The 23744-nt window shown below is 41.8% G+C and overlaps 1 protein-coding gene across 3 annotated transcripts; it reads left to right on the top strand.

Annotated features, from left to right (window-relative positions):
• Positions 1-6713: 6713 nt before the first annotated feature.
• nocta (nocturnin a) lies at positions 6714-23131 on the top strand. Of its 3 annotated transcripts, XM_050041942.1 has the most exons (4): positions 6714-7365; positions 20526-20807; positions 21110-22021; positions 22887-23131. In XM_050041942.1, the coding sequence occupies exons 1-3, from the start codon at positions 7146-7148 to the stop codon at positions 21976-21978; spliced, it is 1371 nt and encodes a 456-aa protein (XP_049897899.1). In that variant the 5' UTR covers positions 6714-7145; the 3' UTR covers positions 21979-22021; positions 22887-23131. The 3 variants fall into 3 exon arrangements, with proteins under 3 accessions (XP_049897899.1, XP_049897898.1, XP_049897900.1); XM_050041941.1 differs by having other exon boundaries at positions 21110-23131; XM_050041943.1 differs by lacking the exon at positions 6714-7365 and adding an exon at positions 16441-17101 and having other exon boundaries at positions 21110-23131.
• Positions 23132-23744: the final 613 nt, after the last annotated feature.

Here is a 23744-nt window from a genome sequence, read left to right as displayed (position 1 = left end):
GGCTGTTCAGGTGTCGGTGAGAGAGATCACTCTGATTGGCTGTTCAGGTTTGATTTCCTCGCCGGTGTAGCGAGTGAATCTGCCTGTAGTGGATCCGGTGCTTCCTCCTCAGGCTCCACTTCACTCAGCTGCCCTACAGACCCGATGCTTCTTCCCACTTTAACCTGAATAACTGCAGCATGATCGGAGGGAAGCACAGCCAGTTAGCCTCCACTTGCCTCCCAGCTAGCCCCATCTCTCCGTTTGGATCCAACCGGAGCACCGAGCCCTGGTTTGTTATTCAGGTTAAAGTGGGAAGAAACAGCGGGTTTATCGGGCAGCTGAGTGAAGTGGAGCCTGCGGAGAAAACACCGGGACCGTCTGAATGTAATAGTCCGTGGAGGTGCTGCGGTGCTCGGCTGCACAGATAGGAAACACCACTCTCACTCCGCTACTATCTCATCCATTCCTCGGACTTCTAGTTTCCCTTTTTGCGTTATTTCCTCTCACGCAGGCACAGAACGTACGTGCTACTTGGCCGTTGGATGTAGTCTGTGTAGTGTGTTCAAATGCAACTAACACAGGGCGACGTGAGGCGACATAGACGACGCAACAGTTGGCTTTCGTCACCGCTAATTCTTTGATGTCGGTTTGGTGTGTCCGCACCTTAACAACTTTTCGATGTCATAATGTGGTGCCCCTGAGGGGTGGCCATGGGGGGCCACGCTGATACAATCACTGTCCCCAACCCCTGTTTAAAAATAGTTGAGAATAATTGACCCTTCACTAAGTTCCACCCCTCAAATGAAGACTTGCCAACCAAAGCAAAGGATCAGCTATGAAATCTGACTCTAATGTAATCCTTTCAGATTTTCTTTATTTTCAGGCTGGCTCTGTGGATTTCAAACGAAATGTTGTGCCTGGGACTCTTGTTAATGATACTCACCTCGATACCTGGAGCGATTGGAAGGAGATTTAAATCCCCCCCCTGTTCCAAAATTGAACTCAAACCCTGAAAAGTATAAGGTTAGGGAAGAAACAATTTCTGATAGCTTTTTAGATATTAAATCTTGGCTCTTGTACAACTTCCTCAAACTTAACAGTGGTAAAACTGAGGTTCTCCTTGTAGGTACTAAATCTACTGTACTTTGGCTAAATCACATAGCGTCTCTCTTGACAACTGGAAAGTCTGTCCTTCCCCTTAGGTTAAGAGTCTGGGTGTCATCCTGGACAGTATATAGTCCTTTGAGGCCGACATGAATAATGTTGCTCAGTCTGCATTTTTCCATCAACTAATCTAATCATATTCGCCCATCACTTACTACACCTCACAGCGCCGCTATCCTCGTTCACTCTTTGGTTACATCCCATATTGATTATTGCAATTCTGTCCTCTTCGGTCTTCCTCTTAAGTGTCTTCATGAACTCCAATTGTTCCAGAATTCAGCCACCCAATGATTACTAGAACCCCTCCATAGATCATATCACTCCAGCAAATTCACTGGCTAGTGGCTACCTGTTAAATATCACATTGATTTCAAGATTCTCCCTCTAACCTTCAAATCATAATCATAATCAAGCCCATCTTTCTGCACTCCTCCATATGTACACACCCTCCTGTACTCTTATCCGCCTCTGCAATTTAACTCACGTCACCATCTGCCCACTTGACTACCATGAGTTGTAGCGTCTTCAGCCGTTCTACTCCCTGCTTTTGGAACTCTCTCCCCCACAACATTCGCAATATTGACTCCCTTTCCACGTTCAAATCCTGTCTGAAAATACATCTTTTCAAGCTGGCATATTCGGTCTGATGTAATTGTGACACACACATCAAGATTTGCACTGATGATGACTTTTTGATGATGATTTTATACCTAGTTTTTTATAACCATGATTTTTGTTCAGTTTTTTTTATTGACTCATTACTGTATATTCTTGATTTGTCTGACTTTATGATCTATGGATACATTGCTGCTTGTTTTTAAACGTGTTTTGTTTTTTCGAGTTCTTGAAAGGTGCCTCTAAATAGAATGCATTATTATTATTATTATTATTATTATTATTATTATTATTATTATTATTATTATCATTGTTATTATTATTATTATTAGCTAGCTAGCTAACTAAAGGTACTAAAGGTAAAGCCTACTGAATGTATAAACATGATGCTTTTGCTGTCTAATGATCATAAAAGTGAATAAAGGCCTACCCCACTTTACAGGAAGAGTGGAGGGAAACAGGGAAACATTGTGGTTATTCAATCAGCTGTGTGTCATCGCAGTGTGTGCACATAAATGTTGTTTGGCCTACCCTGGAGCCTGTCTGCCTGCAGAGGTAAGGGCACTCACGGCAGTACCAGGAAAAGCCAAACGCCATTCATCTGCACACACTGGGATGGAACATAGCTGGTTGCAAATTGGCAAAGTTTTCCTTCATATTAATTGTCTTCTATCTTAATCACCAATGATGTGGTGGTTTACTTACACATTGATCTGTAGGCTTCAGGTTCCTATCTTTATCTTTGTAATCTGTTTTTGTTGCTGAGTCAGTTTGACATCCTGTATATACCCTTCAAACACATACTGTAGACCCCTCTGGCTGTTTCTGAAATCACGGTTGTCCAGAAATCTGATAACATTTCTAGTGCAGCTAGTTACAGTGTGGGCCTATATCAATATCAATTTTACTATTTTCAGCAACTGACAGAAACAAGTAACAAAAATATCACATAGTTTTGGACCACCCTTTTAGTTGGTTCAGTTTAACCTATCGCTGATCCCACAGCTGGTTGACTGATCAGAGCAGATTGACCATAGACTGTATAAATAATAGATGTAGCTTCCATGACATCCCCCATTGGTTTGTGGACTGCCAATTTGAAGCCTTGAGTTTGGTATTTCGGCTGTCATCGTCTTGGTTTTATGGAGCCAGAAGAGACCATATTTGGAAGAGAAGGTGGAGCTGTGGAGGAGCAAGGGCTAGATCTACCTCACAGACTGTAGCAATGCCTCACAGACAGCCTGTCACTCAAGCAACCTTGCTGTAAAATATCCATAACGTTAAGCCTCAATAAATGTAAATGGGTGAGTTATAAAAAAAAAATCACCCCCTCTAACAGTTTTCATGAATGTTGAAATTAGCTATAGAAACTGTTTTTGTATCAGGCTGCAAACATGTATATTTCTGCTGTAACATGGGAGTCTGTGGGGATTTACTCCATTTTGGAGCCAGCTTCAAGCAGCCATTTGATGACCTACAGTTTTTGGCTATTCCACACTGGCTTCATTTTTCAGCCTCAAAGGCTGCCACTTGAGACTGACCAATGCATCCTCATCCCATTAGTAAGTAACAGAATTTTGGTTTATATTTGATCAGCACTGACGAGTTTGACAGTTTGACCGCAGTTCATATACCCCCCACTGGTGGTAGTGGTGGTGTGTCTTCCTCAAGCTTGGGTCCTCTACCAGAGGCCTGAGAGTTTACGGTTCTGGATAGTATCTTAGCTGTTCCTAGGACTGTGCTCTTCTGCACAGAGACTTCAGATGTTGTACCTGGAATCTGCTGGAGCCACTCTCCCAGTTTGTGGGTCACAGCCCCGAGTGCCCCAATTACTACTGGCACCACTCCCCACATCTTGTCTAGCTCCTCTGTCTGGCCTTGGTATTTTTCGAGCTTCTCGTGTTCCTTCTTCCTGATGTTGTTGTTGCTCGGGATTGCTACATCTATCACCACTGCCTTCTTCTGTTGTTTGTCTATCAACACAATGTCCAGTTGGTTAGCCATCACCATTTTGTCAGTCTGGATCTGGAAGTCCCACAGGATCTTAGCTCAGTCATTCTCAACCTTAGGAGATGTCTTCCACTCTGACCCTGGGACTAACCAAGGCCTCAGGCCTGAGCTTGCCTTGGTCCTAAGAATCAGTAAATCCACCCCTGTCAATCTCCTCTTTCTGACTGCACATAGGCAGCAGTGAAATAACAACAAATCTGTGATTAAAGAATAACAAATGAACCTTAAGGAATCTGAAGCTAGACACCTTTGATTGATTAAAAAGCTGTCAGCGCCTGTAGCATTTGATGACCACTAGATGGTAGCACAGAGACAGGGAAAAAAACAGTCTGTGCCTACAACAAAACTGATGAAGCATTTTTCAATCCCTGATGGTTCCACACTGGAGACTGCTGTCTGAGCAACTCAGAATCAGTATAATCAAACTATGGAAGCATGTAGCTCCAAATGTGTTACCCAAGTTTAAATGTATAAGCATCCAATACTTTAGCAGAGCATTCACTGAACAGTTCTGCTAATATCAAAAGTTTGAAGTTGTACATCTGCTTTTTAGGTTAGTTGGGTGGTGTTGGTGGTGTTTGAAGTGGTGGTGGGGATTATAGTCATTTTTATTTAAAATGCCTGGCTTAATGTAGTTTATCCTGCTTACGTTTTCTGTAGCATGTCTTTGAGTCCTGCAGGACGCACACATCTGCTTCTCTGTGCTTTCCAAATAAAGTCTCAGTGTGGATTAAAACATCAGCTTCAGTTTCATCATTCACCTGAGCTACTGTCCTCTTGTAATGTGACCAGAAATTCATATGAGGATATGAACGTACCACTGGTGCATGTATTGTGCATCGCCAGGTCTCCAATGGGTTAAAGTAAAGTTAGTTAAAGTAGTGTTAGCGTTAAAATAATTTAATTGTTATTTATGCCCACTGAATGAAAGCATGGATAAGTTAAAAATGTCAGAAAAATAGAACACTACAATATGTGTCCTCTCCTGATGCACAGTGACAATTAGCCTCTCAGAGCTGTGTATGAATTAGCAACTGTAGCTGTGCAAGTAGATAATTGATAGAGAATTGATATTCATTCATTCATCTTCTAACCCAGGGGTAGGCAACCTGTGGCTCCGGAGCCACATGTGGCTCTTTAGCCCCTGTCCAGTGGCTCCTTGAGCCTTTGAGAAAAGAATTCTATGGAAATTCATTCTATGAATCCAAATGTTGCTGAACCTCGATAGCAGTGGCTGGTTAGCTATGGATGCCAAATCCAAAAAAGTAAATTGAATAAAATAGAGAATGTAGTAGTGCGTGGACAGATTTGTTTGCTCTCACTGCCAGCTCTGCAAAATTTAAGTACCAGATAATCATAGATAGTGCCCTGCACAGTGTCCACCTTGTGGTAAAGCATATTAACAAATGCTTATTTAGACCATAAGTATACGCTAATTTAGACTTAATAGGCTATTTACCTTGATTATAAGGCTCAAACATGTTTTGCGGCTCCACGCAGATTTTTTCAAATTATTCTTGGTCAAAAATGGCTCTTTTAATGGCAAAGGTTGCAGACCCCTGATTTAGAGTTATCAATTAACCTAGTCCCCAATCTGCATGTCTTTGGACTGTGGGAGGAAGCCAGAGTGCCCGGAGAGAACCCACGCTGACACGGGGAGAACATGCAAACTCCGCACAGAAGGGCTAGAGAATTGATATGTGAAAATAATGTACAGGCCAGGAAATGTATTGTGAGATACCTATAACATTTCCCAAAATATGACTAGTTACCAGTCTGTGCTTTCATTTATCTGGTATATGTTAAATATTGCATAACATTTCTGAAAACTTTTTTTTTTTAACAGAGCTATAATTGCCTGCTTTAAATTTGAATGTCAGGTGTATTTTGCAGGCCTTACCCTAAACTGTGCACACAGATTATAGTCCGTTAGCAAAAGGTTTAGCAATTTGCTTGTACAGATATTGATGCCACTTTTTATTTTCTAACATATAACTAATAGTAGCCTAATATTGCCTTTTTGGGTATAAGATCTTTTGCCTGTTGCTAAAGGTTTGCTAATGTGAGCTAAAACAAGATCAAGCTACAAAAAAAGAACCATCAAATAAAAAAAATGACTAAAATGTGTTAATCTGATAAAAGAAAAAAAAAATAACAAAAACATATTGTGTTAAGAACCTTTGTGTTTTCACCACTTGCCTTGTTTTCTCTGCCTCTGCTATCCAGCATAACGACATATATGATGCACGTCATTCATACATGTGCTGTACTGTACTGAAAACAAACCTGGAACAACTCATGTAACCTTGAAAGCACTGTTTTGTTGGAGTTGATAAATGATTAACAGAGATACAGCCGTGGATCATGACACTACTGACCCTTTACCTGGTTATATAAGAGCTTCAGAACATAATTCTGGCTTCAATGAACTCCAGATCAGATATAAAAAAAAGAACACTGGGGTGCCCAATAGCTCAACAGGTAGAACAGGCATTCCATATACAGAGGCAATGTCATTGCTGCAACAGCCACAGGTTCAATTTTAGCTGCACGCTACAACCTATGGCAACAAACTTTGGACATAGATTTGTATCCGTAAGATAACTTGTCATTTCTAGAAAATTAAGAACTCCCTGGCATAAGAAATGAAAAAACAAACAAACAAAAAACTCAGGGCCAACAGTTTAGGTCTACATACTGACAGAATGTTGGCTGATCTAGGCCAGTCTGTTCTTATGGATTTACAGGACAGGTTCTCGGGTAAAGGGAGGTGATATAATGTGAAAAGGCTTGGGAACAGACGTGAATGAGCATGCTGTTGACGTCATAGTCGTCATACCTGACGAATAAGCGCACTGAACGCTGATTGGCTTGTGTATGCCACGTTAACGCCCTCTTCTCGCATGTGACCGCCTCATTGATACTAGTGTCAGTGCGGCTCTAAGCAAGGGCGGTGTGAAGGGGAGCGCTGTTTGTAGCGTTTTTTAAACTTAGACTTGAATCTGTTTGCAAATGAAAGTCAAACAATCAGGTACATTTACAACAACGTCTATTAAGTCGCTTAAATATATGGCTAATGTTGACGTTTTGTGCTGCCCTTGGTAAAGCATTATGGACTAGCCCATTATTTGCCAACCCCTCCGCAGCCAGAGTTCCGTGACTCACCAGAAAAAATGATGTAACTTTTACCGGCTTTCTATTACCTTCGAAGGCACGAAGACAAAAGGAAGTTAATGCTGTAACACCGCGTGAAGGGAACATTCTCAAGCTTTTTGTAGAATAAATGGCTCAGTTTCTATAGTACAGGTGAAAAGACAGCGGCACCCCGCCGGTAACTTTCAGTTGTTTCTCCGCCAGACTCAGTACAGTAAAGAATGAACCCAGCTCGCCGCTGTTCGGCTTTATTGAGCCAGCTGTGTGTTTCGTCGCGTGGGGGGGCGACGACCAGGAGACCGTTTTCACCAGGACCAGTCTCAGCCGCGGCGGGAACAAGGTACTGTCACTCCGGGGTCGGTGTCGGAGGAGGAGGGGGAGTCAAAGGGACCAGTTCCCAGCTGAAGCCGACTGGAGCCTCCACCGCTTCGGCAGCACAAGGTAGGCCTACTGTACATCTCACTCTTTCAACCAGTTCTCACCAGCCGCGGTGGTTTGACCTTTCTACCCCACTACGTTCAAACAAACTGAACGTTACTCATCAATGTCTAACGTTACCATGACTCAAAATGTGGCTGGCGAAATGATCCGCAGGTGTCGATTTCGGGGGGGGGGGGTACACACACACACACACACACACACACACACACACACACGTCGCCCTGAGTATTGGCATGCCATGGCAATTTGTCTTCCTCATTAAAGCCATTTAACTAGTGTTCAAAAATTTCTGGAGAGGACCCTAAACCCCCATTTCATAAGTCCCCGCTGTCTCAATTTTACCACCATCTCCTGTTAATCTCACAGAAAGCTGCTGCCCTTCCAACTAGAATTTCTGCAACACTTTCTGGCTGCGTGGAAAACTGTGAAAAAGTTCCACAAGTGAATAATCAAATGTTCAAAACCCACCCCAGTGATTTCAATCAGAGAGAGAGCCCTGAAAACTGAACAAAAAAATAAAATCAGACAAAGTACCAAGGCTGCCAGCCAGGGCAGTCTTTGTCATTTATCAATTAAAGATTTAATTTATAGAATTTCAGGAGAGTAGCCTACAAGATGAGGTTGCCAAATGTCTTGTCTAACCAACTGTACAAAACCCAAAAATATTTAATATATAATGATAGAGAAAAATAGCAAATATTCATTTACAAAATTTCAGAATAAAACTTAACTAAAATACCTGCAAACAATATGTCCATAAATAAAGTCATTAACTTAATAAAATGTCAGAAAATAGTGGAAAATATCCATCCCAATTTCCTCGATCTCAAGATAACATTTTGAAGGTTTTAAATCCAACCAGCAGTCCATAAGTCAAAGATACTGAGTTTACTACAAAGCAAAAAGCACAGAAATATTGACATTTTAGAAGCTGCAATCAGCAAATTTGAGGCATTTTTGCTTGAAAAATGATTGAAACCATCATTTGATTCTCCAAATTGATGCTGATTTAGTTTCCGTTGATCGACTTATGTGTTCATGTTTATAAACGTTTCTGCTCGAATTTAATTTGCAAGCACATAGATCAAAGCCTCACATTAAAGGTATACTATGCAGGAATTGTTGGTTACTGGTAATGCAGCATCGCCAGCAAAAGTGAAAGCCCCAGATTCACTCTTGTTTTCGAACGACTTTTGTCCAGTTGGCGTTTCACCACACTCGTGTTGCATTTTTTTCTGTGCTGTGCCCGCAGATTTCTTAACTTGCTCTTGGATGTGTGCTGCTGACGCTCTGGTAGGCTACCTGGTCTAGCAACCAGGTTATTATAAAGTCCCAACCTCAGCTTCATCATGGACCCAGCAAAATAAGAAAATATAAGAAAATCCAGGCAGAGGGCAGAGTCTCTGCAGGCTGATACACTTATGGTGGGTCATCAGTAATGATTGAGAGGCATTACTTCTGTAGGAGTTCATACAGACCTGTTTGTCTGTTTTGTGTGGATGAAGCCAAATCACTTAAACTGTGAACCAAATCTACCTTCGGGTACAAATGAAGTTACCTTACCTTACCTTACCTTACATTGTTTTTTAGGAAAATCCTGCAGAGTATACCTTTTTAAAGATAACATTGGTGAATGCCTTTTTTTGCTAAAAGACTTTAACAATTTATCAATTCTCAAAATTGTTGTAAATGACTTATTTAGGTTCAAACATAAAGCACTAAAAAAAAATTAAATTACATGCTGCTATTTTATCCCTTTGACACACCAGTCAAGCTGCCACAGCTTCTTGCCTCCTGTTGCTGCAGTGATAGAGAATAACGACAGTATTGAGCTTTTGAATGTCTCGTTTCACTGAAAAAACTCTCAGATGGCTCAGTTGACAAGTCAAAAGTAATATGCACTTTGTGTCAAACGGAATGAAAATATCACTGAAGTATTTTGAGTTTCAGCTTCCACCTATGAGCTGAGCATACAGGTGCAGCTGATCAAACTAATGTCAGCGGGCGGCGGCATCGCCAAAGCCAGCAAAGCACTATTTAAGAGTGATCTAATCCCCACAGACCTGCCGATGAAAGTAAATCAAAGAAGTTAACTACTATGCTTGCTAAATGTGTGGCAACTGACTGCAGACCAGTCAACATCATGAAAGACTCTGGTCTAAGTGATGTCTTCAGGCTGGCATGTTTTCATAGTTTCAAGACCACACTGTTGTAGCATTGCAGCTCTGATTTGAAAGAAAGAAATCTGAAAGTCAAGATCATACAGTAAATTTCTTTGCTTTCATTTGATTCCCAACCAAGACACTGTGGTAAGAAATGCTTCACCTTGTGAAGATGGACTTCAAAAGTGTCTTGTAATGCATAATGATGGATTTTTAAACATGTCATGAAAAAGACTAATTAATTACTAATCAGAATTAACGATTGAGATTCAGTGATAACTCATTTTTTTTTAAAAAGAAACACTAATCATTTGGCAGCCCTAGTTGTCACAGAACAGTGTAAGTTGAAACTTCATTATTCTGAGCAGTTTAATGACTTTGTCCTGTCCATGTTGGCCAATAACTAGCTAGTGTTGGGTACATTTTTATGCATGCTTATCTGTAACCTCATTACTTGTCAACCACTCAGTGTGTTTGCTGGAGTTTCCAATGTTGGAGCTCTTTTCTTCATCTAGTGTACCTTATGCTGGCCCTGCTGAGTAACTGGTTCTATTTATTCCCTCTCTAAAACTGTGATACAGGATGTTCTTGATGTGGCTCTTAAGCAGATACCTCTGTCTGGTAATCTGTTCCAGTGGCCTCTGTTTCCTTCCTGCCACTGGAGACGATGACACTGCACTTCTCATCCCACTGAATTTAGCGCTTCATTTAACTAGCTGACAAATAGGCTGACAGGATTGTGTGGAGAACAAGAGCTCAACCTGCTGCTGAGATGTTAATACACATGATCTGCCTGCTTGCTTTAGATTACAGGAAAGACTACTGCAGATCAGTGCAGCTGGATTTTTAAAACAGCTAGACATTGATAGACATTGGCATGTAAACAGATACGTTGAAACTTTACTTTGAAACTCTATGTTTGAACACTGTGGTTAACAGGTGGTTCAGTTTAGGCACAAAAACCACTTGGTTCTGGTCAGGAGAAGATCACATTTCGGCTTAAAATACCTGGTTTTTGGGGAAGCAATCCCCTTTGGAAACAGCAAGGTCTCTGTAAAAAACACAACTGTCTGCCATGCCACTATTTCAGCAGGAAACACGGCGATGTCTCGGTTTACTGAGAACTGACGCATGGTATTATGACTGTCTAAAGTAAGCCTGATTTTAATGAAATGTTTGCCTTTAAAAACTTGTGGTGATTGAATGTGACACAGTCAGGAAGCAGTGTTTGGGTCAAAGTCTTTAAGCTGGTCTGACTAGGTTGAGGGTTTGTCTATTGTAGGTATTGTCAGGAGGAAACATGTCAGGTCTATTATTTCACACCTGTGCTCAGGTCACGTCCACACAAACACAAGCACACACATACTCATGCACGCTCACTCCCACATGGCCTGGGTCAGCAGCAAAAATTAGAAACTTTAATAGTTCCCGTGTTTCTCAGGAGGTTAAAACTCTTAATCTAACTCCATGCAGATTTTAACTGGCCTCCATTTGTAATGGGATTGGTCAGGCCCAGTTATATAACCATAGAGACATGGGTCAAGGGAGAGTGCACACTATGGTTACATCAATCAGTCAGGCCTATATTATCTTTTACTCACAAGTAAAATTTCTTGAATTAGCTTGACAATGTCGACACAACAGCACTAACACTAAAACAGAAAACTGATGTGATGACTGTGATAAAGTTCGGCCAGTTGTACAGCTCTAAAATTAAAGGATTCATGGCAGTTACATTTCTTACATGTGGATATTAACACACTTGCTTAATCAAATGTGGTGAGTAACAGTTGATCTTTGTAAGTGGTCAAAAGTGGTTGACAAGATTTTAGTAATGATTATCAGAGGTTTCAACCATAGACTGTATAAAATAATGGACAAAGTCACTGACAGCATCCAATAGTTTGTGGAATGCTGTTTTGAAGCCTCAATTTTGGCGTTTTAGCCGTCGGCATCTTGGATTTTTGGAGCTACATGTAACCATATTTGGAGGTTGGTGCTAACCCTAACGCTAGCTTGGTTTACTGATTTACTGCCATGGTTAACTGTGATTTAATGCTAATTTTCACTATCAAAAAACAGGCTTAAAACCATTAAAATAAAATGTATTTACTGGGAAAAAGTGAATATCTAACTCTTGAGAGGGTCTTTTAATACAAGATCTTGAACTCTTTAGGCGACCACAATGTTACACTTAAGTTTAATGAACCTTCTAACACACTGAAATAGCGGCAGCTATGGTGACGCAAATACTTGATTAATCTCGGGCTGCGCCATGGTCATGTTACCTAACCAATGGTGTCGTCGTGGTAGTGACTTACCAACGAACAACACCCACCTGTCACTTACAATGACCACGCTTTTAATCAATGCCAAAATTAAGCTCTAATATCATTTAAACAGATGCTTTATAAAAAATTACCCTCCGTACAGCTTTAGAGACCAAACCGTTTATGCACCAGGCTGGAAATATGCTTATTTTTGCCATAAAGTTGGATCTTTTAACATGGGGGTCTATGGGGATTGACTGGCTTCTGGAGCCAGCCTCAAGTGGCCACTCAATGTAGTGCAGTTTTTGGCACTTCTGAGTAGGCTTCATTTTTTTAAGCCACAGAGGTTGCTCCTTGGTAGCACTGCACACTAATACTGTCATATGCTGCACGCCCCAGTAAACATCAGGAATGTATGAACGTATTAAAACTTAAAAAACGCGCTTCCTTGTTGGCTTAATTTTTCAGCCATGGCAGTTGCAGCTGGGTTTCAACTCAAACAATGGTTGACAGTATCATCCTTTAAACCTCTATAAGTCTCAGTCTGTGTCTAGTTTTCAGTGGAATTCTGCAGTTCCACAGAACACTCAGTGTCTGATTAATGTCACATTTATACAGGACAGTCCTTCATTCATTTTTCACCCTGTACCTCTTAATCTAGTATGTCACTCAGTAATGCAGTTACTTGGCACGTGTTTGCCAGAGCAGAGGAGACGACGACCTGGAATTTGATCTCTGTCTGTGTAAGCAGCTTCACTTAGTCCTGGAACTGGACTTCTGCCACCATGTGCTCTTTTCGTTGGTACAGAGAAAAAAAAACTACACTCAAGTGCAAAGTGAGGGCGACAGTGGTGCTGATTTGTAGGTTTTCTGCTATACAGATATGATTTATATGTAACTCACTTGGTTAGCTACACTTTTACTGTTGCTTGTTCTGTTACTTTATTCACTCTTGCTAGCACTACTACACAACAGTATGTGATAAATCTGTTGTACCATTTAGGTTTGGGCGGTTTTTAATTTTTAATAACTTCCTGAAGTTTTACTGGGGCATGCAGCATATGACAGTATTAGTGTGCAGTGCTACCAAGTAGCCACCCCTGCAGCTAAAAAATGAAGCCAACTCAGAAGTGCCAAAAACTGCACCTTGTTGAATGGCCACTTGAGGCTGGCTCCTGTAGCCAGTCAATCCCCATAGACCCGCATGTTAAAATGCCCAACTTTACAGCAGAAATAAACATGTTTACAGCCTGGTACAAAAAACTGTTTTGGTCTCTATAGCTAATTTCCACAATCGTGACAACGGTACAGGGGTGAATTTTTACGAATCACCTATTTACATTTTAGTAGTAGTAGAAATAAGATATATCAGGCTTTAATACACACACAACACTTGTTAATAAGATAAGTTTAAGTTTATTTACTTTATTAATCCCCCTTAGGGGAAATTCAGTGTTTTCACTCTTGCTTGTCAATTACACACAGGTCCGAAAGACACACACATGCACAAACAGGACCTATACATGCACAAAGTGGAGAGATGTCAGAGTGAGGGGGCTGCCCTTTGGTCAGGCGCCCCGAGTGGTTGAGGGGTTCGGTGCCTTGCTCAAGGGCACATCGGCAGTGCCCAGGAGGTGAACTGGCACCTCTCCAGCCACCAGTCCACGCTCCATATTTTGGTCCGGACGGGGACTCGAACAGGCGACCCTCCGGTTCCCAACCCAAGTCCCTATGGACTGAGCCCCAGATACACCCAGTGTTGGTTTTGGTCTTTTTATATTGTTAACAGTAAGAAAAATAAATAATATTACCAAAACTATCTTTGAAGTGTACTGGCTGTTGGCATTTTTTGCAGCAGGCACACTTACATTCTGTCCTGGTGGCTTATGAGTGCTATCTTAGGACATACTGTATGTTGAAGGTACAATGGAAACAAAGTGAATGTGGCCGCTTGTGACAAAAGTGTGACTGACATTCCAGTTGACTGAGTTTCCTCCCTGAATTGTCTATGCTGCAGTGCTCTGTTACTGTGTGTGTGTGTGTGTGTGTGTGTGTGTGTGTGTGTGTGTGTGTGTGTGTGTGTGTGTGTGTGTGTGTGTGTGTGTGTGTCTCTGTGTCTCTGTGTGTGAGTGAGAGATAGGGAGAGCATTCTTGGATGGGCTAGTTAATGACTCAGTCAACTCCTTGATCTGACTGCCACAGCAGCAGTCACTGGGACTGTCTCATGAGAGTCACATTGTCCCTCCATAGTCACATCCAGCAGACTGTGTGCTAACACTCAGTCCTGGTATATAGGGAGAGAGAAGGAGGAAGAGCAAGGGATGACTGAGAGGACGAAAGGCAGGAAGAGAAGAAGAGCGATAGGTGGATAACCAGTGGACAGACCGAAAACTGTGTGTGTATGTATGTGTGAGTGTATCAATTTCCTTCATCCATTTTATTCCATCTATTGGTGCTGTATTTTTATATGTGGCCAACAGTTAAATCAAATCTGGTCCAGTCAGTGTCATTGTCCTCTGATAGTGTGGATGGGATGCAATTTGACTGAAGACATTATCATTGTAGAAAACATCAGCATCCAGACCTTTGGAATCCACATCTCAGCTGCGTATGAATGATAAGGGAGAAGGAGAACATTATGTATGACAAAGTATGACTAAGTAATCGCATTGTTTGCAAAATAGTGGTTGATATGATGTATATCTATATGACATAATTGTTCATTTTGAGGTCACAGTTAGTGGTGGTGTTATCCCTGTCAGGAATAAGTCTGGAGGGGATCATGTGTGCAGTCATGTGTTAGTGTGTGTATCTGTCTGTCCGCAGCTAATCTCAAATACTACTGGACCAATCAGCCTAATATTTTGTGTGCACATTTATGACTGAATGCTCAAGGACCTCTGGTGGTCACAGTGATTTGTAATTGTTGGAAAACCTGTTTCATTGACTGTTTTATATCATTGCTGACTCCTCACTCCTCTTAACCAGCTGTGAGGGACCGCAAGTCCTTAACAAAATCACACGGCAAAAGTATGGAGCACAAAGCATTTCTGGAGCTTTGGTCTCATTTTGAACTGTAGCCTCTGCAGATTAATTCCACAGCAGATATGTTTGGATCCACTAAAGTTAGGCACAATAAGAGATTTTATAAAACACCTTTGTAATCTCCACCACCATACTGGGTGTAAGGGCTCCAGGAGGGACAACTTGTGCATTGTCTAGAATGGCAGCAATCAGCTCCAGTGGCCAACTGGCAGAGTTCTGCACTCTCTGTCAAGTTTAGCACTGTTTTGTATTACACGCATTTCATAGTCCTGCGTTGAATCAACGCCGTAGCTATGGCGTAGTCTCCACGTCGACATAGAGCCTATGCTATAACCTACGCCACAGCCTGACGTGCACCTCCCCAGAATTGTACTACGCGTCGCGGTGACTCAGACCTCCTATCTTGTCGATGTATACTGACACCATTTCCCTCAGTGGAAAGGAAGCCTGTATTTACTTGTAGTTCACAGATAAGAAACAATAAATTGCGAAGACAATAAGGCCTCCATTAAAATAGCATTTTAAGTCTTGTGTGTGATTTATCCCAATGGATTTATACTTCAGGATTTATCCTGGCTTCATATGAGAAGAGGAAATCTCCACTCGTCGCTAGGCTAATTTATACAATGTAAAATGCCATAGGCTTTTGCTAATAACATTAGCATTTTGTATTTGTTTGGAAAATGTGTTTAGTGTGACAGTTGTTTTGTTGGTGAACCTTGTGAGTTGTAATGGAGCCAAATTGTATGTCATTACCTTCGTTAAATGCTGCTGTTGTCCTTGGTTTTATATGAGAAGAGGAAAAGATCGCCGGCTGCTAGGCTAATCAATACAATTAAAAATGCAATAGGCTTGTGCTAATAATGTTAGCATGTTGTATTTGTTTAAAAAAGGTGTTTAGTACAGGGCAGTTGTTTTGTCAGTGAAACTGTATGCCGTTCAGCACCGCGGACAGTCGGACTAATGGGATGTCGAACCAATGGGCTGTCGGACCAATGACATGGACCCATATAAAATGTCATAGGCTTGTGCTAATAACGTTAGCATGTTGTATTTGTGGGGAAAATGTGTCCGGATTACCACAAGTGTTTGTCTGTGACTCCTGCGAGTTGTAGTGAAGCCAATCTGTGTACTTGTGTTTGAAATTGTTATAATTCATTGATCCACTGATTTTTTATTTTTATTTTTAAATGAAGCACCCTCAGGTTAAAACGTAGTTTGTCCAGTACTTTGACAGAGCCTCTGGTGATATTTTGCAAGGATGGACAAAATATTGTAGTCATCTTAAAAGATAAATACATGAATTGTGGGGCCAAAATGATTGGTCAAGTGACAGAAAATCAGAGGAAAAGAGGATGGTCTTTGCTCATGCTTTGGGGGTCTAGATACAGCGGGGACACGGATTAATGGGGAAAAGCCACAAAAAGTGCACTTTACATGTCACCTTTTGAGGTGTATGTATGAGTAGTTGAGTATCACCATCTTCCCCCTGTGTTTTATGGAGTATGTTAGTGTTCCACAGGTTTTGTATATCATTATGCTCAGGAAAGAGTGCACACTGACCCAAAGTCAGATGAGTGAATTAACCAGTCTCCGACCATGTAAATGTGCCACTGACAGAGAGAACAACCCACACTGTGTCTTTCCTTCCCTCCTCTATTCTCACATATCCAGAGAACACGGTGACACCACACCGGATAGCCCTGCCAACCCCACCTGTTACACAACATACCCATTCTTGTCAAAACCCCACCTACTCATCCTTTTAGTTAGGCAACATCCTCATTCATGCCACATGAACACACATATCAAATACACTCCTACCCACCCCCGCAACTCTGACCATCCTCACTCTCCTTTCCGTCTTCCTTTTTTAATGCTCAAGATGCTTCTTGTTCTTCACAATCAGCATAAGGTGATTGTGATAATGAAGAAACCTTATTGGTCCTCATGTTTCTCTCTCCATGTCTGAGACAGGCTCACTGTGTCTACCTGCTCTCTAGAGGTCATTCTGTCACCCAGTGAGTGAGAGGGATAGACGTGGAGGGAGGGGTAGAGACTGATGATTCAGAGAGAGGGAGACAGACGTCCTAGAAGGCGGGACAGATAAAGGATGAGTCACAGCATATGTAGTAGTAGAGGATAAAAGGGTAGGAGTGAATGGCAGGCAGATTGTCCTCAGACGCAGGAAGGAGGACGAAAGCATTTGACGTAGGAGGAAGAAGGACGAAAGCATTTGACAAGTCATGGAGGCTGTGGGTAAGACATTTATACTACACAGTTACTTAAAGTGACTGGAACAGTGAGTAAGAGACAAGCAGGCAGCAGTGAGGAGGTGAAAGGTGAGGGCCTCACTGTCTCAGAGGCTCTGCTGTTATCGGTGATGTCAGAGTAACTGTTGAGGAGGGAAGCAAAGGAAGATGGTATGGATGCACTGATTTTTTGGCTCAACATTTATATCGGGTGATATTCGTCTTGTTGACTGCCACCAGCCAATCAGCAAATAAGATGACATTCACCAATGGCAGTGGCCGATGTTTTTCTGTAGTGTCATATCAGCTGAAATAAATGAGCAGGTGCAAGGAAAATACATTGACTATTAATTACTGACATCTAACAGCTTGCATTAAGTTACATTATGATGCATTCAAGCTCTATTCAGTAGAAATGAGTGTTTGTGAACGTTAACATTCTCATTTAGTGTAATCTTGTAAAATGTAGTTTTTGGTGAGAAACTTGAATAAATACAGCTGTTTGAAGAAGAAATGTGTTTTTATAAACAGCAATATAAGATATAGAGAGGGAATTATGAAATATAAAGTAAAAAGACTTTTGAAGCAGTTTTTTAAAGATGTTTTTCAAGTGAAAGGTGAAATTAAAGGTTGTATTATAAACATGTATGAATGACTTTGTGCTTATTCAAAGGTAGTATAATGAAGGGCTGAAAGACTTAAAACAGTTTTAGTTATTTTTTAAAGTGTAGATTTAAGTGACCATCCCAAGACACATCCGTTTAGTAATGATGTTGTTAAATCAGCATCTTGATATGCCACACCTGTCAGGTGGATGGATTATCTTGGAAAAAGAGAAGTGCTCACTGACACAGATTTGAACAAATTTGCGACCAAAATGTAAGAGAAATATTGAGTGCATGAAAACTTTAATGCCAAAAACAACCAAATATCCATTGCAGTGTTTTCCCTATATGCATTCTGCAGCAGCCACGTGCCTGAACTGTAGCAGCACCATGAGTGTAAGAACAATACAAATTTCTGTGGTTAGTTCACGACTGTAATAACATCAGGACAGCTGAGTTTCTTTTATCTGAAGTGCTAGAGTCAGTTGAATGGGTGACGTGAAGTTAATGTTGTTGGTAACCTGCCATAACAAACAGGTGAACAACATGCCAATGTGCTGATGGATTTTGTGTTTTTAGATCAGAGAATAACGGAATAAATAATGGACCTCATTATTCTCCACGGTAATGAGATAATCAACCCTGCTGTTCTTCACCATTGTTTTGTAAGAAAGAAAAAAGACAGATGACCCAAATTCAAAAGTGACATGTTTTTTTTAATAAATAAGTGCTGTGCTGTGGACCTAGTTTATGCCGATGTGAAAGGTGGTTCAAGTGGATTTGGAAAAGTAATTGGTAAATATTTACGAAAGTAAGCTAGCTGTTAAATATTTACGAAAGTAAGCTAGCTGTTAAATATTTAAAGAAACTTTTTAAGTGTTTTACTAGAGAACAGAACTTGGCATGGCAGTAGGTGGTAGTGCTCAGTTGTGCTAGCCCTCCATTATTACCACCACCACCCCTTGTCCTTCCACCAGGCCAAAGCAGTCAGCCTAGGCCTTAAGCTCTGAACATGCACTGGTCAGTGGTGGGGAAACATTCAGTACGTTTACATGAGGTTTGAGAAAAATAATTTATTGTGTTTGTCCGAATGAAACCGGACTTTTAAAATACATGTAAACATGTTAGTCCTATTGAAATCGTACTAAATGGTATTTCTCACAGTTGGACTAACACACCCACATAATGTGATTACTCTTGCATGCATACAGTCATTTGGACCCAAACTGGCCAAGGAGCTCTACGCATGCTCCCGAGTTTCCACCCTGGGTTTGACCCGGAAGCCAAATAGGATTAAATGTGTAACAGAAGAAGAAGGCAGTAACAACATGCAAAATCTACATCTAGACCCTTGCATTTTTGGACAGACCAAATGTACAGAGCTGTGAAGTTGTCCCAACATGGTACCCGTTTGCCACTAACTAACTGTAGCTAACTTGTTTGTAGATTGTTTGGTCTGTGATGTAATAGGTAAAAAAAAAAAAGGTCCAATACTAACAAGCTGAAGGGGGGCATATTACCTATCGTAGCAGAGTCAGACATACTTCAGTCAATAAATCAATTCCCCTCCCATGCTTGTATACTGGCGCAAGAACAGTGGTCCAAGTAAACAGCCTAGTCGAGCCATGACCATAGCTCAACCTAACTGAGCATGTTAACGTACTGACTGATCAATGCATCTTCAGAAATGTTACTAGGACAACAACATAGTAAAAATCTCATTTATTTTAGCAATTATCCAGCAGCATTCCAAGTTTGTGTTTTCTCCAGTTTAGCAACACTGCCCGGAGTCAACCTGCCTTGTCTCATAGTGTTGTAGATACAGGAAAGCACATATAATCCTCTGTTTGAGTATCTACTACACAGCCAGTCTCGTGTGCCTGACAGTCCGATACAACAGTCTCTGTACAAGCTTTGACCTCTGACAGTTTAAAGATTGATCTACCAACTACCAGTTGAAGCAAGAGATAACGTGACTTCGTTGTGGCAGACATATCAGGCTGATATCATGATGTTCACTGAAAATGAGATGAATGTCCTGTCAGTGCCTCTCCTCCCTTTGCATGATGTTTGTTTTCTCTTGGTCAGGACTTTAGTGAGTGCTCTGAACAAATGTTTAATGTTCTGAAACATAGAACAGCCAAAGCAACCAAAATAGCAACAAAACCTTTGTCCTGTCTACAGGGCAGACTGTTGGCACGTCCCTATTTATGTTGGCAGTGAAGGTGTACAGTCTCTCAGTTCAATGGTTTTCATGCTACTCTTCCTGTCTGGTGGGGTCATAGGGGTAAAGGTCGTTCTTTACGTTCAATAAAGATTCAAAATCATGTCACAAACTGTGTGGAGGCTTGCTAATCTGACTCTAGTCAACCTTTTTGATCAATCCCATTTCCTTTCCATCTCTCAAAACCTTATAGGTAGTACGACATAGTATAAAAATTGTAAACTTAAAACTTGAGGGTCATATGGAAACCACCAGACAAAATGTTTTTATACCCATGGTTCATACTTACACCATTCTGAGAGAACGGAGAGCAGAAACTGAAACCTCAAAGCACTTCTAAAAGAAACCACATGGTGTTTCTGTTAAAGTGGGACTCTGTACATAACTGCAAAAGAAGGAACAACACAATTGTATTCTTAATGACAGGTTGAATTCATAAGCACTTAAACACACACTTGCTCAAGTCAATATGCTCTGGGGTTTGCTGATACAATCTTACTTAATCTGGTATGATCAGTAGCTTATGGTGGCTAATGTTACCAAACACACACAGAGCTCTTTTAATGACCACACGTGTTTCTCCCTTGTTTCCTCTCCATTAGTGTGTCCAATGGGTGGCAGCAGCAGCAGCAGGCTGTTTGGCACGTTGGCCCAGTCACTGAACAGCGCTCCTTTGGCCCAGCCTGACCCGTACCCAGAGGACAACCCAGACCAGGACCTGGCTGAGATCGACCCAGACCAGCTGCTCCGAGAGTGCGAGGAGGCCCTGCAGAGGCGTCCAGCGCGGCCACATCGGGATCTGGTCTATCCCAGCGGTGTGGTTCCCTGCCGCCACAAGCATAATCCATCCATACGGATCATGCAGTGGAATATACTCGCACAAGGTAGACATCTTTGGATCAACCATACATCTCTGGATTTGTGAGGATTCCAGTGACTTGAATAATTTTAGAAGTTTGGAGGGCTTACTTGCACACTAGCAGCGTGGCTGTAGCATTTCAAGTTTGGTTTTTGACCACATACTGTACCTGCAGAACAAAAGACATCCCCAATCAGCCGCAGCTGCCGTTTGTGTTCAGTGTTGATTCTACTAACATGCTAAACTAAGATGTATGACCATTTGGTTCAAAGCACCACTGTGAGTCCAAAATAAAAAATAAAAATGAAACTGTCTCTTTGTTTGCAGCTCTTGGTGAGGGAAAGGACGGGTTCATCCGCTGTCCACTGGACGCTCTCAACTGGGAGGAAAGGAAGTACCTGATCCTGGAGGAGATCCTCACCTACAGCCCAGACATCCTGTGCCTACAGGAAGTGGACCACTACTTTGACACTTTCCAGCCCATCATGGCCAGCCTCGGTTACCATGGCACCTTCCTGGCCAAACCTTGGTCTCCCTGTCTAGATGTTGAGCAGAATAATGGTCCTGATGGCTGCGCTCTGTTTTACCGCCGCTCACGCTTCTCTCTCCAGTCCACTGCTCACCTGCGGCTGTCAGCCATGATGCTGCCCACCAACCAGGTAGCCATCGTCCAGACACTGAACTGCCAGGTAACGGGCCAGAAGCTGTGCGTGGCCGTGACCCATCTGAAAGCTCGTAGCGGCTGGGAGAGGCTGCGTAGTGCGCAGGGTGCTGACTTGCTGCAAAGTTTACGCAGCATAACGTCTGCTAACGTCAGCAGCAGACAGAACGAGGCGGTGTCAGGCACCATCCCTTTGGTAGTGTGTGGGGACTTTAACGCAGAACCCTCAGAAGATGTTTACCGGCGCTTCAGCTCCTCCACTCTAGGCCTGAACTCCGCATACAAGCTGCTTAGCTGTGATGGGCAGACAGAGCCAGCCTATACCACGTGGAAGATCCGCCCCTCCGGAGAGAGCTGCAGCACTCTGGACTATATCTGGTATACCCATGATGCTTTGAGTGTTGAGTGCCTGTTGGACATTCCCACAGAGGAGCAGATCGGCCCAGACCGCCTCCCCTCCTACCACTACCCCTCTGACCATCTATCACTGCTCTGTGACATCAGCTTCAGGGAGGAGCCCCATAGATTGATGTAGGCTGCCAATGACAGCAGCAGGCCTGGACCAATAGGAGGACTGAGTGAGTGGACTGTTTGAAACAAACTCAGTGTTTACTGTAAGTAAGGAAAGTGAACTTGATATCTATCAGACTGAGTTGTGGCAGGGGAAATCTGACTGGAGTGCGAAGAATTTGCAATAATGAGACACAAACCACTTTCTGTAATGTTATTATTTTAAAGATAGTTTTGATGTGGAATATTAGAAGAAGTGAAATGAGACATTGTAACATCATTTCTGATGGAGAGGATACTTCTAGTAATAGCAATACATTTGGATTTGATCCGTTGACTTGTGTCAAGGTGGGTCAATCCCCATGTTACTGTTTTTTTTTTAAGCCATTTAACTAAACACTGTGTTTCTTTAACTGAACTTCAGCTGAAATGGCAGGTTCATCTGCTGAAGTTTGCACACTGAAAACCAACTGCAGTACGACTTTTATCATTTATTTAATTATTTTATTCCTTTAACAGTTGATTATACCATAATCAACAGTTTTTCCTATAGTGTTTTTAAATTAATTATTTTGCATTGAAGTAATCCTCCCTGGTCCCTCACACAGACTGTATATAAAGATGGATGACAAGTCTCCTCCTCCCCACAAAAATGAAGCAGAAATATCTTGGATACAGGTGCTGCCATCTTGTGCTGGTGATGTCATTTGGAGGCAAGCGAGTGGGAGTGGAGCTGCTATATTGAGGCCCTGGCCAACATAAACACGAGTCAATCACAGCTGTCAATCATAATGTTACACCCCCTTTTTATAGCATCAAATAACTTATTAAAACCAAACTGATGAGAAAAACAAACACTTGAATAAACACTTATCACTGTGATAAGACCATCATTGGGAAAAAATGTATTTGACGTGTACTTTGATCTTTCAGTTCAACCCATGTCTGCTAACATGGAGGGGGCGGGGTTTATGACCAATACTGCAGCCAACCACCAGGAGGAAGCAATCCAGATGTTTTGGCTTCACTTTTGGGGAGCTGTCATCTCGTCCATCTTTATATACAGATGGTGGTCTCTCAGTTTGACATTGCTTATCATGACAGTGTTGTTGCTGTGACTACTGTGAACATGAGGAGAAATGTTAGTATATGAAATAAAGTAATTATTTTTTCTCTTATTCTTGTCTTTTTTTGTTACTGATTTCTTGGTTGGTACAGTTTACTCATTAAGAATTATGCAGTTGATTTGTTTCAGCACACACACACACACACACGCTTCTTTTCACACACCACTTAGCTAACAGTTTGGTATGTAAGATTACTCAACTGAAGACTGCTTTTTAAGGAAAACGTCCCACAGATATTCTTGAGTATATACATTCTGTGGCCAAAGAATGTGGACACCTCTGTGCAGTTATGTGTGCTCTCATCTGGGGCTGTTTTTTTCTGGTTTGGGCCATTTTGTTTAAATGAAGGGAACTTAATATACACCATACAAAGGCACAGCATTCACACATATGTGAAAGAAAACACACAGGAATGATAGACAAGAGGAGAGCATCCTAATGGACTGAGATCCAGCGCCCCCTTTGGCAAGTATCACAGCTTCTAAACACTTTGTAGCCAGCTTTTTTTCAGATGGTGGGATGTTTGCTTACAGAATTTGCTGAAATATAACTGAATCCATTATTCCCTGTGAAATGTTCCCCATGCCACTGGCTGCAACACAAGCCCAAAGCACGATCGATCCACCCCGTGTTTAACAGTTAGACAGGTGTTCTTTTCATGAAA

The sequence above is a fragment of the Epinephelus moara genome, chromosome 4, assembly GCF_006386435.1.
Source record: "Epinephelus moara isolate mb chromosome 4, YSFRI_EMoa_1.0, whole genome shotgun sequence".
In the NCBI taxonomy this organism is placed as follows: domain Eukaryota; kingdom Metazoa; phylum Chordata; class Actinopteri; order Perciformes; family Serranidae; genus Epinephelus; species Epinephelus moara.
This window is presented reverse-complemented; position numbering and strand designations above follow the sequence as displayed.